This window comes from Crassostrea angulata, chromosome 3 (assembly GCF_025612915.1).
Source record: "Crassostrea angulata isolate pt1a10 chromosome 3, ASM2561291v2, whole genome shotgun sequence".
NCBI classification, from domain to species: Eukaryota; Metazoa; Mollusca; class Bivalvia; order Ostreida; family Ostreidae; genus Magallana; species Magallana angulata.
The window spans coordinates 9,173,604-9,190,496 of NC_069113.1; the positions used below are offsets into that span (position 1 = coordinate 9,173,604).

At 32.7% G+C, this 16,893-nt stretch overlaps 1 protein-coding gene and 1 long non-coding RNA gene across 4 annotated transcripts in view; one reads left to right on the forward strand and one right to left on the reverse strand.

The window, feature by feature from the left end:
- LOC128177278 (protein trachealess-like) overlaps positions 1-16,893 on the forward strand; it is a 46,424-nt gene that overhangs the window by 15,487 nt on the left and 14,044 nt on the right. For 2 of the 3 annotated variants that reach the window (XM_052843934.1, XM_052843935.1), the window contains exon 2: positions 16,512-16,750. In XM_052843934.1, the coding sequence (XP_052699894.1) occupies positions 16,512-16,750 (239 nt within the window). Of the gene's footprint in view, positions 1-10,171; positions 10,280-16,511; positions 16,751-16,893 lie in introns of those variants that run through there. The other variant, XM_052843933.1, reaches the window with a different exon arrangement.
- Positions 1-16,893, reverse strand: part of LOC128177279 (uncharacterized) — a 34,047-nt gene that overhangs the window by 6,055 nt on the left and 11,099 nt on the right. Inside the window, exon 4 of the long non-coding RNA XR_008242822.1 lies at positions 10,166-10,313. This is a non-coding gene — a long non-coding RNA (uncharacterized LOC128177279). The remainder of the gene's footprint in view (positions 1-10,165; positions 10,314-16,893) is intronic.

Consider the following 16,893-nt stretch of genomic DNA (forward strand, 5'->3'; position numbering starts at 1 on the left):
TAACTGTAAGATAAACATATTTGCTTCTATAATTTATTACAAAATATCCCTCAGTAAAGAACTATAGTAAAAAAACTTTAGAGCCCTTTAGGTCCCTAATATTAGGGACCAGCCCCTTATTCATGGTATCAAATGAAAGGTCATTTGATTATAAAGACATTTTGTTCAACAAGTGTTCAGAAATTCGTTACCATTCTTGAGATATCTGAGAAAGAATGTTTTAGGGGCCGGTCCCTTATCTCCTTATTGGGGCCGCTGCACCAAAATTTTTAGGTTGCATGGTGTTAAGTACATCATTTTGAGCATCTTTTCTTTTATACTGCATTTCAAAATATGTTTCCGTTTTGAGATATAGGTGGTCAAAGTTTTGGACTTCTGACCCCTAAAAACCCCTAATTATGTAACATATGAGAAAATCGTTATACTTCTCGGCTTCATATCTGTAAGATAAACATATTTGCTTATATAATTTATTACAAAATATCCCTCGGTAAAGAGTTATGGGTAAAAGACTTTAGAGCCCTCTAGGTCCCTTATTTGAGGGGCCAGCCCCTTTTTCTTGATATCAGCAGAAAGGTCTTGTAAATATAAACTTTTTTTACATTACATGTTTTAACAAAATATTTTCCAGAAAAGAGATAAAGAGAGAAAAGCACAAAAATTCACGACGCTTTTTTAATGTCAATTTTCGAGCCATAGCGAGCTTTGGCGCCAGTAGTGCTAAACATACAAAACAATAATCATGCAAAACTTCAATCTTTTCTTTACCAACCGTAAAAATTTGAGCTTAATATCTCTTATAGTTTAGGAGAACAACCGAAGACAAAATACCCATATAAAAATTAGAAAAATCTCAATATCTCAAAAACGGATGTGACGTCATCAATACAAAAAATTTCCAATCAAGTTTAGACCACTATCTATCCCATCCTAAAATTTGATTGAGATCGGCCGAGCCGTTTATGAGAAATCGCGTGCACAAAAAAAGGAAGAAAAAAAATAATAATAACTAGACACGATCTCGTTGCGAGCAACGAGGAGGTCTTCCGTCTGATTTTAGAAATGGAGATTTATGTTCGATCTTGATTTTGCTATTTCACAGCTATACATGATTTAAAACAGGAAAAGAGGATCTTCATTTTAAGTGCCTGATACTATTTTGTTTCAGGTGTTTAGAAATTCGTCACCGTTCTTGAGATATTTCAGAAAGAATATTTTAGGGGCCGGACCTTATCTCCTTATTGGGGCCGCTGAACAAAAATTGTAAGGTTGCATGTTATTAGGTACATTATTTTGAGCATCTTTTCTTTTATACTGCATTTCAAAATATTTTTTCTTTTTGAGATATAGGTTATCAAATTTTTGGACTTTTGCCCCTTAAAATCCTTAATTACGTAACACATGAGAAAAATCATTATAATGTTAGGCTACATAACTGTTAGATAAACATATTTGCTTCTATAATCTATTACGAAATACCCCTCGGTAAAGAACTATAGTAAAAAGACTTTAGAGCCCTCTAGGTCCCTAATATTAGGGGCCAGCCCCTTTTTCATGGTATCAAATGAAAGGTCATTTGATTATAAAGACATTTTGTTCAACAAGTGTTCAGAAATCCGTTACCATTCTTGAGATATCTGAGAAAGAATGTTTTAGGGGCCGGTCCCTTATCTCCTTATTGGGGCCGCTGAACCAAATTTTTTAGGCTGCATGTTGTTAAGGACATCATTTTGAGCATCTTTTCTTTTATACTGCATTTCAAAATATTTTTTCTTTTTGAGATATAGGTGAGCAAAGTTTTGGACTTTTGACCCCTAAAAATCCTTAATTACGTAACACATGAGAAAATCGTTATACTGCTTGGCTTCATAACTGTAAGATAAACATATTTGCTTCTATAATTTATTACAAAATATCCCTCAGTAAAGAACTATAGTAAAAAGACTTTAGAGCCCTCTAGGTCCCTAATATTAGGGGCCAGCCCCTTTTTCTTGGTATCAAATGAAAGGTCATTTGATTATAAAGACATTTTGTTCAACAAGTGTTCAGAAATTCGTTACCATTCTTGAGATATCTGAGAAAGAATGTTTTAGGGGCCGGTCCCTTTTCTCCTTATTGGGGCCGCTGAACCTAATTTTTTAGGTTGCATGGTGTTAAGGACATCATTTTGAGCATCTTTTCTTTTATACTGCATTTCAAAATATTTTTCCGTTTTGAGATATAGGTGGTCAAAGTTTTGGACTTCTGACCCCTAAAAACCCCTAATTACGTAACATATGAGAAAATCGTTACACTGCTTGGCTTCATATTTGTAAGATAAACATATTTGCTTCTATAATTTATTACAAAATATCCCTCGGTAAAGAGTTATGGGTAAAAGACTTTAGAGCCCTTTAGGTCCCTTATTTGAGGGGCCAGCCCCTTTGTCTTGATATCAGCAGAAAGGTCTTGTAAATATAAACTTTTTTTACATTACATGTTTTAACAAAATATTTTCCAGAAAAGAGATAAAAAGAGAAAAGCACAAAAAATTACGACGCTTTTTAAATGTCAATTTTCGAGCCATAGCGAGCTTTGGCGCCAGTAGTGCTAAACATACAAAACAACAATCATGCAAAACTTCAATCTTTCGTTTACCAACCGTAGAAATTTGAGCTCAAAATCTTTTATAGTTTAGGAGAACGGCCGCAGACAAAATACCCATATAAAAAATAGAAAAATCTCAATATCTCCAAAACGGATGTGACGTCATCAGTGCAAAAAATTTCCTATCAACTTCAGACCACAATCTATCACATCTGAAAATTTGATGGAGATCGGTTGAGACTTTTCTGAGAAATCGCGTGCACAAAAATGGGAAGAAAAAAAAAGAATAAAAATAATAGGGAAAAAGAAACCGAAGAATAACAATAAGGTCTTCCGTTGGAAACGGAAGACCTTAATAATAGGGAAAAAGAAACCGAAGAATAACAAGAAGGTCTTCCGTTGGAAACGGAAGACCTTAATAATAGGGAAAAAGAAACGGAAGAATAACAAGAAGGTCTTCCGTTGGAAACGGAAGACCTTAATAATAAGAAATCGTACGAAAACTATAAGGTCTTCCGTTGGAAACGGAAGACCTTAATAACCCAATGCAGCACGTGATGTATTTTCTCCTGCAATATCTACAAACGTTATACCGGTATAAACAGAGAACGCGTTTCATATTGTTAAAATATTCAATTCGACATTTTGTTTACCAAAGAGTCAGTAATATAATGTAATTCTGATTTAATTAAAATCATATATCTAGTTAGATATCGAGCTTCTGTTCTATAGATCGTGTTATCAACCCCCTATCCGCTGGCTCAGCCTTTAGGATCTTGAACGTACCTTAGGTTCCTCGATTTTAAAATATATTAGTTATATATCAGCGACGTGCCTATATACTCTCAGCAAACTAAAGATGCTCGGAAGGATGTTAAACAACACAAACACAAAATCTGCTAATTCGATTTGAAGAAAATACATTAACAGAATGAAAAGGATTTCCTGATTTCCTTACCATGAAACAAAATTCAAACACGAACAGTTCATCTAATCAACAATAACGACGAATCGTAAAGTCAGGGAAATATTAGAAGAGTCGTGTTCTATTCCTTACTTTTTCATGTTTATCGTAAAAAAAATCCTTAACAAAGTAATTTAGTGCATTGTAAGTACATGTTATTAATTAGAGCTTTGGATGGCCCCTGTTTCCCTGAGTATTTAAAAAAAATTGAAATTTTAGGATTATTTTTAAAGCGCTAAGCATAGCTCAGCGCTTTATTGTCGTTATACTTCTACTTCCGGTGCATCAAATAATCGCCCCCTATGAGCAGAAATATGCATCGTTTAAATTGGTTAGGGAACCAGATTCAGGGGGCTATTGTGAATCTAATGCGAGGAGCTTACAGGGGCTTACGTACATCTTACGTACAGGGGCTGCCACGCAGTGATGAGAAAATATAGTGCATAATATAGAAGTTAAAATGGTGAAAAATCAAATCTATTCTTTTTAACTAAGATTGCACAAAGTAGATTTTCTTCAGAACTAAGTCTAGGTTAGCGCTTTTAGTACTATCAGTACTTTGATTGAGTGTATATCCTGGGGATTGGGGAGGGTTCCTGCTTTCGTCATCTATACGTCATCGTCTGACCCACGACCCGGAGTCCGCATAGCTCTCTCATACATGGGACAGGATCGTACATTATTGGCCGTCGTTTCCAACAAAAATAACCACGAGGATATCGTTCTGTTAAAACAGGGTGATGTTAATAATCTTCTAGAGATAGAAAAATAAAGTTTAACTTCTATAATAACGGCCGATATTACACAGAGAAATAAAAAAAGTTAAAATCGTATATAATAACAGCCGATATTACATATCACGAGCTGTGATGTACATGACTGTAAACCTTGCGTGTGACATGTGGAAGTATGGAAACACCTGGTTCCAGCCTCTAAATGAAACTTAATCGTACAGGACTGAAATCCAAATCATCCACTATAGATTATGTACACCGCATGGCGAATAGATATCAAATGACAATACCAAAGACATATCTTGGAATAATAAATTGAAGCGTTCAGAATAATTTCTATGTTGGTTATGACGTGTAGCTGCAGGGATGTGTGATTTACTAGTTTAAGGGATGCGTGATTTACTAGCTGTAGCCGAAGTGATATATGACAGATAAAAATTGGGTCAGTCAGCGATCTGCGACAATAAATAACAAATTGGAAGCCCAAATAATGTATTGCGAGTTTAGTTAACCCGAATTCCAATACACACAATGACAGTTTGTGTCCTCTTGTATAAATATCACTGTTAAATAAAACAGTTTCGTCTATAAATTTTATAATTGCGAACCCTATCTACATCAATACACCATATATCATAATCCTTCTGCGTATCAAGAGCTCTCATTTGGCTAATGAAAATTCATTTGTCATGATGAACGCAATGAAGCATATCTGAAAAAGAAAAATACTCGGACATCTTTTTATACCAAGTTTTTCGTTTACCAAAGTTTGTTTTCTGATAGCGATAATGTTGTAGTTTCTGTAGATTTAAAAAATTCCCTACAAACTACATATGTAAACATGTTCTAGCATTACACATTATTCCTTCAAATAAATATTTGTAAATTATATATGCAAATTTTAATATCGATTCAAAACAAAATGCCCATATGTCATTTTGCTCACATGAATGGCAACTTTTAAAAACCCGTATGAATATTTTCTGAACTCGGATTCGTGGAGATTGTCATCACACTTGTAAAATATATTTGGATTTAGTTATATCTCGTATCAAAATATCAAGAAAATGACTTTGTAAAAGTTTTCTATACATCTTCCTCTGTTTAACCTATCATCCATCTTGGTGCATCATAGTTGCTTAGGGGATCAAATTCTTTAAAAAAAAATATTTATATATACACATATCTTTATCAAAACGCTTTCATCAAAAATTTTAAAAAATTAAGTCATAGTATTATTCAGAAATTCGCGTCCATCCAGGGACCTGCTTTTAGTTGAGTATTCATAGCTACACAACCTTGAATTTACATTATATTAAGAGACCTTCGTGTAAATATTGGCGATTCTCGCTCAGTGGTTCTTATGAGGTTTTTCAAAGATGCCACCAGATTTCCGGTCTCTTTTTTAATCTTAAAAAGGGCTAGACCTTTTAATTTTTCTTCACATAAGGTTATTTGTATCAACTACGGCTGTGAATGACCTCTTGGTGGTAGAGAAAAATGACGTATTGTATATATTGAATTTACTGACAACTTGTCATATGATGAGTTTTGTATTTACAACCACCCAGAAAAGGCATACTCTAAAACCTGGCCTGGCCTGGCTTGGCCCCATTGGCCTGGCCTGGCCTCAAAGTTGGCCTGGCCTCACTTTTGGCCTCAAAATGGCCTGGCCCCAAATTTTGGCCTGGCCTCAAAAATTGGCCTGGCCTCTCACTTGGCCTCTTCAAAAAATTTTGGCCTCAAATTTTAAATTTCTTTTTTTCTCATTTTCTTATAAATTAGATTGAATTTTAATTGATTTCTTTTAGAAATTGAATATTCTTAAGGAATAATCATAGGAATATATATATATATGACAAGATGACCGATTTTTCAAGCTGAATTACTTTAATCCATGTCTAAACACACAAAAAATACCTATGACATGCATGTACAGCACTGCTCTAACTATAAGGAATAGATTTTGCCAATACTAAAGCGATTAAGTTGCCACTCCCATCTCCCATTTAAAATTTGAACATCATTTTAAGAGACTGACCTGATTGATATCCAAAACATTTGTAAACTGGTACATAGCATTAAATTGTTAGCACTGTGTAATGCACTTTAAAATTTGCTGTTTGTTTACATTACCTGTCAACACCAATCAAGCCCAAATTTCCCTCCCTAGCAGAATTTCAATATCAACCTTTTCTTTCCCTAATCTGCTACATTGGGGTCAGATTCATTGCCTATCCTGTCGTTTAACATTTCACTTGTCTAATTTAATTAATGGCATTTGTGAACGACAGCAACATTGCATCCTTCGATACCTTGACTCAGCAATGGTCATTAATCATCACCTCCTGGTTAGGGTAGAGTTTCATGCATGTGTTGCTTGTATATTTAGGAAATAATTGTTTTCCTATGGGGAAATGTCATTATCAGAATTTGAACAAGGCAGAACATTTTGTGATTTTTAATGTTGATTAGAGTAAACAAATATTGGACTCTTCCATTACTTTTTTCTCAAACAATTCGAGAAGAGTTTCAAAGATATTGTCAAATCCTGAGAGCAGTTTGATCTAAATACATTGCAAAAACATGCCATGATTATATAATGGCAGGGCAAAATCACATTCTTAAGTTCTTAAGAATTTAAATCAAACTGAATAAAAATCTGTTAGAATTTATTACTCAACATACTTGTAGTCATACATATATATTGTTAGTACTCTATTTTCAATTGTAACTATTATTTTTAATACACTTTCACTTTATGCAACTATAGCCACCAAAAGGGATGTTTAATATGCATTGAAAATAAATCAATAAAACATCAATAAAAACATCAAATATGTAAAGAAATATAAATATAAATTTGAGGCCAAAAATTTTTCTAGAGGCCAAATTTGAGGCCAGGCCAATTTTTGAGGCCAGGCCAAAATTTGGGGCCAGGCCAATTTTGAGGCCAAAAGTGAGGCCAGGCCAACTTTGAGGCCAGGCCAGGCCAATGGGGCCAAGCCAGGCCAGGCCAGGTTTTAGAGTATGCCCCCAGAAAATTCAAAATTTACAATATGACAGAAAAAAACAAAAATCCGATCAGTTTACAGACAGACAGGCATACGCCGGTACGAGTAATAATGACAAGATCGCGTGAACGTTTTGCTCAGGTGAGCTAAATCGTTGGTTCATAGTGCACGCAATATTCAGAGAGAACACAATCGAAAATCAGATACTCTGTATTGTCCGATTTGAAGTTTATGCGTTATCTCCTCTTAATTTGGATGTAAAATGTGTACAAGTCAATGACCTTTTTATCTTGCAAGGGGATATTGTTTTCATATAAGTACTCGCTAGCTCTCTGCAAAGAAAAAAAATACGTCTACTTGGATTTAAGTCTTTGCTTGCTTGATGGTTTAATATCCCTAATTATGGTCCCAATAAGTTTTTTTCTTAAAATTAGAAGTGTGTTTTGAATTTTTGGAATGTTGATTTTGCTTTAGAGAGTGTACAGTACTTCAGTTATATTGTACAAGTACTTATCTTTTGTCACGTAAACACTTTGAATCGGTTCATGCCTTCTTTGGGTGTCTTTAAGATTTATACCAAGCACTCTTGAGGGAATACACATAAAAAGTATTGACAACTTTTTTGGCTTAAGTATGACTTTCATTTTGAATTTATGACAAATTTGAGACAATGTCAAAACAACACCTTGGCACGTGAAGGTTCCCGCTATTGCTGATGAATGAGCTATAATTTGGTATTCAGCGAGTAGGCGGCACCGGAATCTGTATGTAAGGCGCTCGTTCATATATGTAAACGATAAAGTATAGCAGAACATATAGAGCAAAGAACACGCACAAAGTCCTTTAGTTTTATTCATTAATGTTTTTTAAAATTCGATTTGTTATTGTGCTGGAAGTTCGATATTTTTGAATGATAACGGCGTAAAAAGTCACAGTTCTGTTAACTCATTGGAATGCCAGGAGTCAAAAGCATGGTGACATTTTTATTATGGATGCGTGAATAATACATTCTCAATTAGATTCACTTAACCTCAGAGGAGTAGTAAGAGTTAAAGAAGAGACAAAAATATTTGTATTTTTTTCCATTCCATATTTCATGTAAATGCGCTTGTCAACCTGAACACCCCCAATACACACAAATGATTTTTTGGGGGAATTAGAAATAGCATGTTAATCTAAACAACACTAAAGGCTTGTAAAGCTGTTAATGAAATGCGTAGCATCTCGGGGTTTGATTGATCGACATATCACCGAACCTGAAGTGTAACTCCTGCACGTGATTCCACGGGATCATGTATTTATTCCAAATAATCATTTCGATTGTCAATTTGTTTTGAGAAAATACACTTTTCCCGTAAGTATGATACTACACACGATGTTCCGACTGAACCCATTTTAAGAAACTAAAGTTTATCATTTATATCTTTGATGTGTCATTTCTTCGTACTGTAAAGTGACGCCAAGTAGACAGTCGTGCTACGTACACCCAAAAAAACTAAACAGTACCTCCAGACAGATTGTTTTTAAAATGCCTTACTACGTACATTTTTTCATAAAACTGTCTAATGAAGTAGGGGTAAAGGGAAGCGGGATCTAATGGTTAGCTTTTCCGAAGAAACTGAGACTTTAGACTGACTTCTTATGTGGCGATTCGCCTTCCCTCGCTTTGTTTGCAAGATACAGACAATGTCATTTCCGCCAAGATGACCAAACTTGGAACAAAACATACTTAAGAATCCATTCAATTTTTAAGTTAATCGATAAAAAGTCAAGGTCATCGTAGAAAGTTGACTGGCTTTAAAATTTTGAAGCAAGATACTAAGAGAAAACATCCTTTGATTTAGGATAATCATACATGTACTTGATTTATATACACAAACAGATTGCTTATACCTAAAGAGGAGCCGTACACAAGACCTTTCGAGAGAATATTTGGTCTTTACGTAGCTTTTCCTAAATCTCCCCTGAAATAACCTTTAAAAAGCCTTTGGTTAAAATAGATGTATGTTTAAGGAACCTTGTGTGAAGTACTGAATAGCCACAAATAGCATCGCATTGAAAATTATGAAAGAAAGAAGAAATGTTAACTATTATTCAGAAAAAAATAAATTGCTTTAAACCACTTGTGTTCTGCAAAATCTGCATCGCTCTGAAATTGCGTTTTAACACACATCATTTCATCTCCCATTTCTCCAAGTAAATATATGCCCCTTTGATAATAACTAATTACATCATTAAAAAGAGAATTATGCAAATTGAAAAATTAAAGTACATTCAAAATACAGTAATACAGTAATTAAAACCAAACTAAGAAGTCAATTGTAACAATTTTAATTGAATCTAAGAGTTGACATAACTATTGCAGAAAAGTTCCGTCATCCAGCTTAATAAAGGAATCGAATTGTGTATCGGTTTTCATAAAATCTTTGACAAGGGATAGTGCCTTGGATGTGCCCTGGAAGGCACAGGCAGATCGCCAAAGTCTTCCTGGTGGAGTTAATATTTAGTCTGGGGAATGTCAGTTCTGTTAAAACACCAGACGAGTTTGATGATTTTATTCTGGAATCATTAAAATGCAAAATATTGGATTGATCACTTTCACATCAATCAAATACTCTGCAGTACTTTCTACAAGCTGCACCTGTTTAAGTCAGTAAATCTATTCACCTTTAATCTATTCTGGGGGTTCGAATTCTCACAAATTATTTTTTTTCATTATTTTAGAAAGTGAACCCGTTAACAGCCAATCGCAATAATTTTGACAAACGGTCGCTATTAATAACCCAAATTTAAATATGCATAAAGATGGCAAGGTAATCATTAGAGTGTTATAGTTGATTTAGTTCTGACAATCTGAAAGCGGCTACCTGCCTGGGTCCATCGATGATAGTACAGGAGGGAAGCCGGTTAGCGATGGAGGGAGCAGTGATTTTCTCCAACTGTTTTCAGTACTCTGACGTGGATTACGAGGCTTTTGGGAGGTACAGTTAGAATTCAGCGGCAAACGAAATCCATCTGTCATAAAAAAAATTATCAAATCTATATATCTATCATGTTATCATGGGAGGTTTTACACAACAAATTATTTCCAAATATTTTTCTTTCTTTCACCATTGGTTTTTATCGTATTTATCTTTGAAAGAAAATATTTGAAATGCTTTAACTATGCAGTGATGAATAAGTTGTTTATGCTTTCATCTGGAGTTTATCAGTTTGAAGAAATGCACCAGTGAATTAGAACTTCGATAAACTTTAAGCTTATACAGTTGCACATGCTGATTAATGTGTGGTTTTTGTTCACTGATAGAACAGACAAGCCCATGCAGCTTCTGTCGAAGGCTGGTGACAATTATGACTATACGACTATTAATAGGGGGAAAACTTAAAATTATTTTAGACTCAAATTTTACTCTTCAATGTCAATACAACAATTAACTGTCGTATCATATCAAAATCATATTGTCTTAATTAAGAATGGTAAACATTAGTAAAATGATGAAGCATCCATTGGATAAAGCCCTTATAAACAAACTTTAATTATACCTTGTCATCTGATTGTATATTTAGTATTTGTTAATTATTTTATTCACAAATGGTGTGCTTGTCTTTGGTGTGGTTTCTAGCTTTCACTGAACACAAAACCAATGTGTCAATCTCTTAAAGAAAACCATTTGTTTGCTTTTTTTTCAAAATTAATGATTTAGCAATTCTACAAATTACCTTTGCTGAATTTTCAGCAAGAGACTTATTTTTAAATTAAGTATTTTTCACATTAAAAAAAATAAAACTAATTCCCTCAGTCAAAATAAACTTAACTGTATATGAAACAGGGTTTCTACCTATATTACAAACTCACTGTTATATGGTTATAAAAAAAAAGGATGATAGAGTTAAATGAGATGGATGACATCCTTAGGCTTGCTTTTTTCCAATTCATCATCATTTCTACTCCCCATAAATTTGTATAAACAAGACACTGAATTACAAAACTCTATAGTAAAGATAAATTAAGTAGTACAAAGGAGATGTAAATTGTATATTCAGAAATCAAGTTTCTTATATAGAGCAATTTAAAAAAATATATAAATTTATATTTAGAAGTGAAAAGTTTAATCTTTTAAAAGGTAGTACAGAAGAAAAAATTGTAGTATTCAGAAGTGAAGTTTCCTTGTAAAGTGGTACAGAAGAAATATACATTGTATATTCCGAAAATAATTGTTTAAATGTCAAAGTTAATATTTTTCATCTTTAACATTTTTATAATTTTGATATTGTTTATACACAATCTAGGTTTTTTTGGCAGATATAAGGAAGGAAACTTTTGTGGTGAGAGATTTAGGCATCTGTATTCATCAATTTATTTTTTTTTAAATACTTCCATTAGCAATCAAATAGATTTGAAAGACTTTATTGTGAAAAAAATTAACATTTACACTTTTAAGAATGATTTTATCATTTTATCAAACTTGTTAAAAAAATTCAATGTAAATTAATTGTTCAAACATGAGAACATTTGTAAAATGCAGCAAAAATACTGGATATTTTAAATAATCCCCCAAATTAAACCTTCCCCTTGTTAGAGAAACTTGTGTCGAAGCAGAGGACAATCAAAATTAAATGTTGTGACAACTGCTACATTTTCCAAGCAGTGATAGTAACACATAAATGAAGGCAACTACAAATGATGGCCATTGTGTAACACTGTTCTTCAGCAGTGGGTCTCTAATGAGATTTGGTGTCATTTATTAGTTCTTACAAATTGTTTCTCTGCAGTTTGTCTCTTAATTCACTCGTATGACATGAAGGACTTGGACAGGTGAACAAGACTTAATGCAGGCCTGACAAGTGTCCCACTAGATTGACTAATCTACTGTATATAAATTATACTTCTATAATTTTTATAAACCTTCTACTTAATATAACATATTCCAACCTAGTATCTTAAAATTACATTTTCTTTATAATAAATCAAACATATATCAGAAAAACACTGCTCCTTTCCATGGGCTAAAAGTTAGTTACTGGTGTGTTTGCAATGAACAAATGGTATGCATTTAACCACAATTTTCTTTTCATTTACCGGTAACTGAACCAGAAATAATTTTAATTATGATAAATTGATTCATTTCATTTCATTTTATTTATTCTCATATTGTATAAAACAACATAGAGAAAATATACAATACATACAATATTATACATAAAGGAAGAGTGTATATACTGTACACATCAACCTGGAGAGTTGACTCTCTTATTTTTAATATTGATAAATTTACATAAGTTATTAATAACAGCTAATTTGTTACATGCAAATAATTCAAAATTTTTTAAAGCATTTGGTCGTCTAAAATACATTGGTGGTAAATAAGCTTTTCTATATTCTTTCAATTCTGGACATATTATAATATAATGATATTCGTCGCCAATGTTATTTTTACATATTCAATTACAAAATCGTTGATTTCTAGGTACATTGTTCCAACTGCCTGTCTCAATTGGCAGTTTATGATTGCTTGTTCTAAATCTAAGTAATGTAGTAATGTTAAAAGATAAAAAACCAACAAAACACACAATAAAAAAACACAGCAAAAGTTTGAACTAGGTAACTGTGAAAATCATTATTTCTTTTCACAATGTTGTTTAAAATAAATTTGAAAATGAATTATACAAAAGTGAATTTTGATGAGTAGTTGTAAATTTGACTTTGAATACTCCTAGAGTCCTTTGGCCGAATACTATTCATTTGTTTCTTGAAAAACTGCAACGAAGGGAATATAATTGATTTCCAAGTTCAATCAGCCTTGGTTTGGAGCTAATTTAATAAGAAACACTTTTATGAACAAAATCAGTTTTATCTGAACAAAAAAACCTCTGGAGACCCGATAGGGATATACAAGATTTCTTCCTGGAGATTGACTGGGAAAATCTTAAATCAACACATAAACTATGTCCAAAATTCAATTACCCAATTATTGAAATAGAGGGGGAAATAGATTAAGAAGGCATTTAGAAATATGCAAATTCAATCCCTGCAAAAGACAATTATCCCGCATGCCCATACGGCAGCTCATTTTTCTTCTGTTCCCATAGTTTGTAAGTCTTGGCGATAGTGAAATAACATTAAGATACTCAAGGCGAAAAATATAATCGCTTTATTTCCTATACTGGCCCTTCTTCACTTGATTGAAAATAAAACCAGAATTTGCTGCAGTTTTTTTTTGGAGGACCCCAAATTGCATTAAATCTTTCTTCCCTCCTGATTAGCATGAAAAGCTCTTATCTATAAGAGTTTAATCCAAAGGCTTTGATTAAAGAAATCCCTTGATACACCAATCACAAAAATAGCACAAAAAGAACTAATTTAACCCCAAACTTACAGTGCACAGTATCTTTCTTCTTTTTATATATTTTCTATTTGTTTTTGTATAACTTATTTAAAAATGTCAAAAAGCTTTTATTTAAGTGAACAATTTCAAGAAGAAAGAAATGAAAAAGTCTTCATTTAAATATATACACATAATTGTTGTATGGATCATTTTCAGGTTTTTTTTGTATGTATGTCTGGGTTTTTTTGGTCACGGTAAATATATATACCAAGTAAATACACCAAAATTATATATTTGAAGACTACTGATTGATTTTATGCTTTATTCTTTTAAACTTTAATGAAATATATTTAATAAAACCTTTCAAAAAATATGTTTAAAATGCATTTCATATGGCATAAATATTTAGTTAGGTCAATAATAAAAGTAGTTTAATTACTATATAAATCAGGATAAAATTAAAAGGATATATATTGGATCTTTTTTTAAAAACATTCCTCTCCGTTTTGTTGTATTTTTAAAAAATGTTTATCTCATGTAGATCGGTATATATATGTATTAAAAAAATCTTTCAAAAGGTGATATTTTTCTCTAGACAGTCCCTCCCAAGACAAATGCATGTTAATGCAGATAAAATTCTTTAACTTTGATTCTTTTTTGATAATAATTGGAAATTTGCTGTTATTTTTTTTCATTCATTTGACAGTAAATTTAATTTCACATTATTTGTTTGATCTGCCTTACTACAATACTACAATACCAATACTACAGTGTATTATCTCATTTATACCCCCAAAACCCATCAAACTGCAAAGTATACATGCATGTCCTGCTTTATGATTAATATTCTGTAAAACATTAGTAAAAAAATTGTTTATTAGATAATTAAAAACAATTCATAATGTCAAAATTTACATATATACACCTGTCAAGCAGAAAAGGAGAATTTTGCTTCTCTTTCAATTATTTCCTTGAAACAATATCTTCAAATAGCAAATATAAAAACTGATAAAAAACTGGCTTACAAAAATATTGAGTTAGAGTTAATTAATTAAGACATAAGGTATTCAGTATCATCTAATAAATCATAAAATGGGGGAATAATTACAGATCTATAAGAATACATTAATAATCAAAATAGAACACAGTCTTCCTCAATTTGACTTTTACAAGATTTTTATCTGTGGACGAGCTGTAAACAAGCTTGTTCCCCAACGTGGAATATATGATAAGTGTTGAGGAAACTGTCGAATAAAAACGCTAGATATGCCTTGACCTAATTATCACGAGATTTGTGATTGGAAATGATAACGGCAGCATATTCAGTAATATTTGCATAATAGATATATTTTATATGTTAATCACACCGCTATAACAAGACTAATGATTGACAAGAATCTTCATTATTATCATTATGTATTTGCTTTCCAATATGAACCTTTGGTATCATAATTTATTGGACAGTTGCTTTTCTCTAATGTCATCAGAGGTCAAAATGAGGCTGTCAATCATAAAACTTCCTCCAGTTTTGGTTAGAGTCACATGACATGGGACCAGCATGTGGCGCTGGTGAAGACCAAAATAGTTCACGAAAAACATTTCGAGTCTCGGCATCAGAAACATTTTATTCAATTAATTAAGGCGTGGTGATTATCTATGGAATGTACTAACCTACTTTGTGGAAATTACGTGCTGACTATTCATCCAAATGTGCAGCCAATAGAAAACTTCAATGAAATAAATGTATTTCATTTTGCACTCAAAAAAGATGCTAGCATTCAAACACACTCTTCTAAAAGAAATCAATGTACTGAGACTACTGAAAAGCTTGGTTGCCAATCATGTCCATCCTATCGTATAAAAAAGAGATGGTTAATGAAGGATTCCTAACAAACTACGGTAGTTCATATAAATACCTGTCAGTATGAATTAGTCAAGGCACATGTCAACATGCAGTCGATCATGTTTGAGTCTATTAGAATAGAATTTTTAACCGGGTTTTCCAACGGAAAAATCCGGTTATTAAAATGGTGAAAATGGCGGGCGGGCGGCTGCCAAAAGGGACCCTCATTGTACGGATAACTCAGTTACAGTTTTCAAGATAGGAAGTTGTTCTTTTGCAGATCAATTGTACATATATCAGAGGTGTGCATGTTGCTAGGATTGTGATTTCCGATAATTTATGAAAAAAATACCATCTTTTGAACTTAGTCATTTTTTGGCCACATATTGCATATAGGGTACCCTCATTGTACGGATAACTCCTCCTACAGTTCTCAAGATAGGAAGTTGTTCTTTTGCAGATCAATTGTACATATATTAGAGATGTGCATATTGCTAGGATTTTGATTTCCGATAATTTATGAAAAAAATACCAGCTTTTGAACTTAGTCATTTTTTGGCAAAATATTGCATATAGTGTACTCCATTTCACTGGATACGGGTTGACATGGATTATGGATACAGTTCACATAAATGAAAACCCGGTTTGCTGTCACATTGACAGCTTTTCACTTGTTAAGTTTTAAAACAATATGCCAATAAATGCTGAATCTATATATTTCTCTGACTTCATAATCATGTTGTAGGTGTAAAATCAAAAAAAAAGAGAAGAGAGAAATCATGCAATCATAACAATAAAAAAAACCCATACAGATTTTTCAGAACCTCAAAATGTCCCATATTATATAATTGCCTGAAGTTAGATTTATTGTCATTAAGTATCATGTTCTAGTAATGATACTGAACATAATTTTTTCCCCTCTGTATTAAAATACTGCTCAGTGCTTTGATGAGTCAAAATGTTTTAATTTCATTTCGAAATATCTTTTTCTCGATCATTCATTTAGCTTGAAATAATGTTAGATATATTGTTAACCCTGAACAGCATCCTGGAACTCAGAAAGGAGAAGTCACGAGATGCTGCTAGGTCACGGCGTGGAAAGGAAAACTACGAGTTCTACGAACTGGCCAAATTACTTCCCCTTCCGGCCGCCATAACGAGTCAGCTGGACAAAGCATCAATCATCAGACTAAGCATCAGCTACCTTAAACTACGAGATTTCTCTGGACATGGTGACCCTCCATGGAATAGGGACCATCTCACAAATGGCAAATCTTTTAAAGGTAAGGACAAATCTAAAGTCTTACATTAATTATCAATAATTAATGACTCTGTATGGATTCTATGTTCTGTCAGTAGCTGAGAGCAATTAGATAAATCTCATTTATAATAAAAACCAAAGTTATGAAAAATATTGAAATGAAAA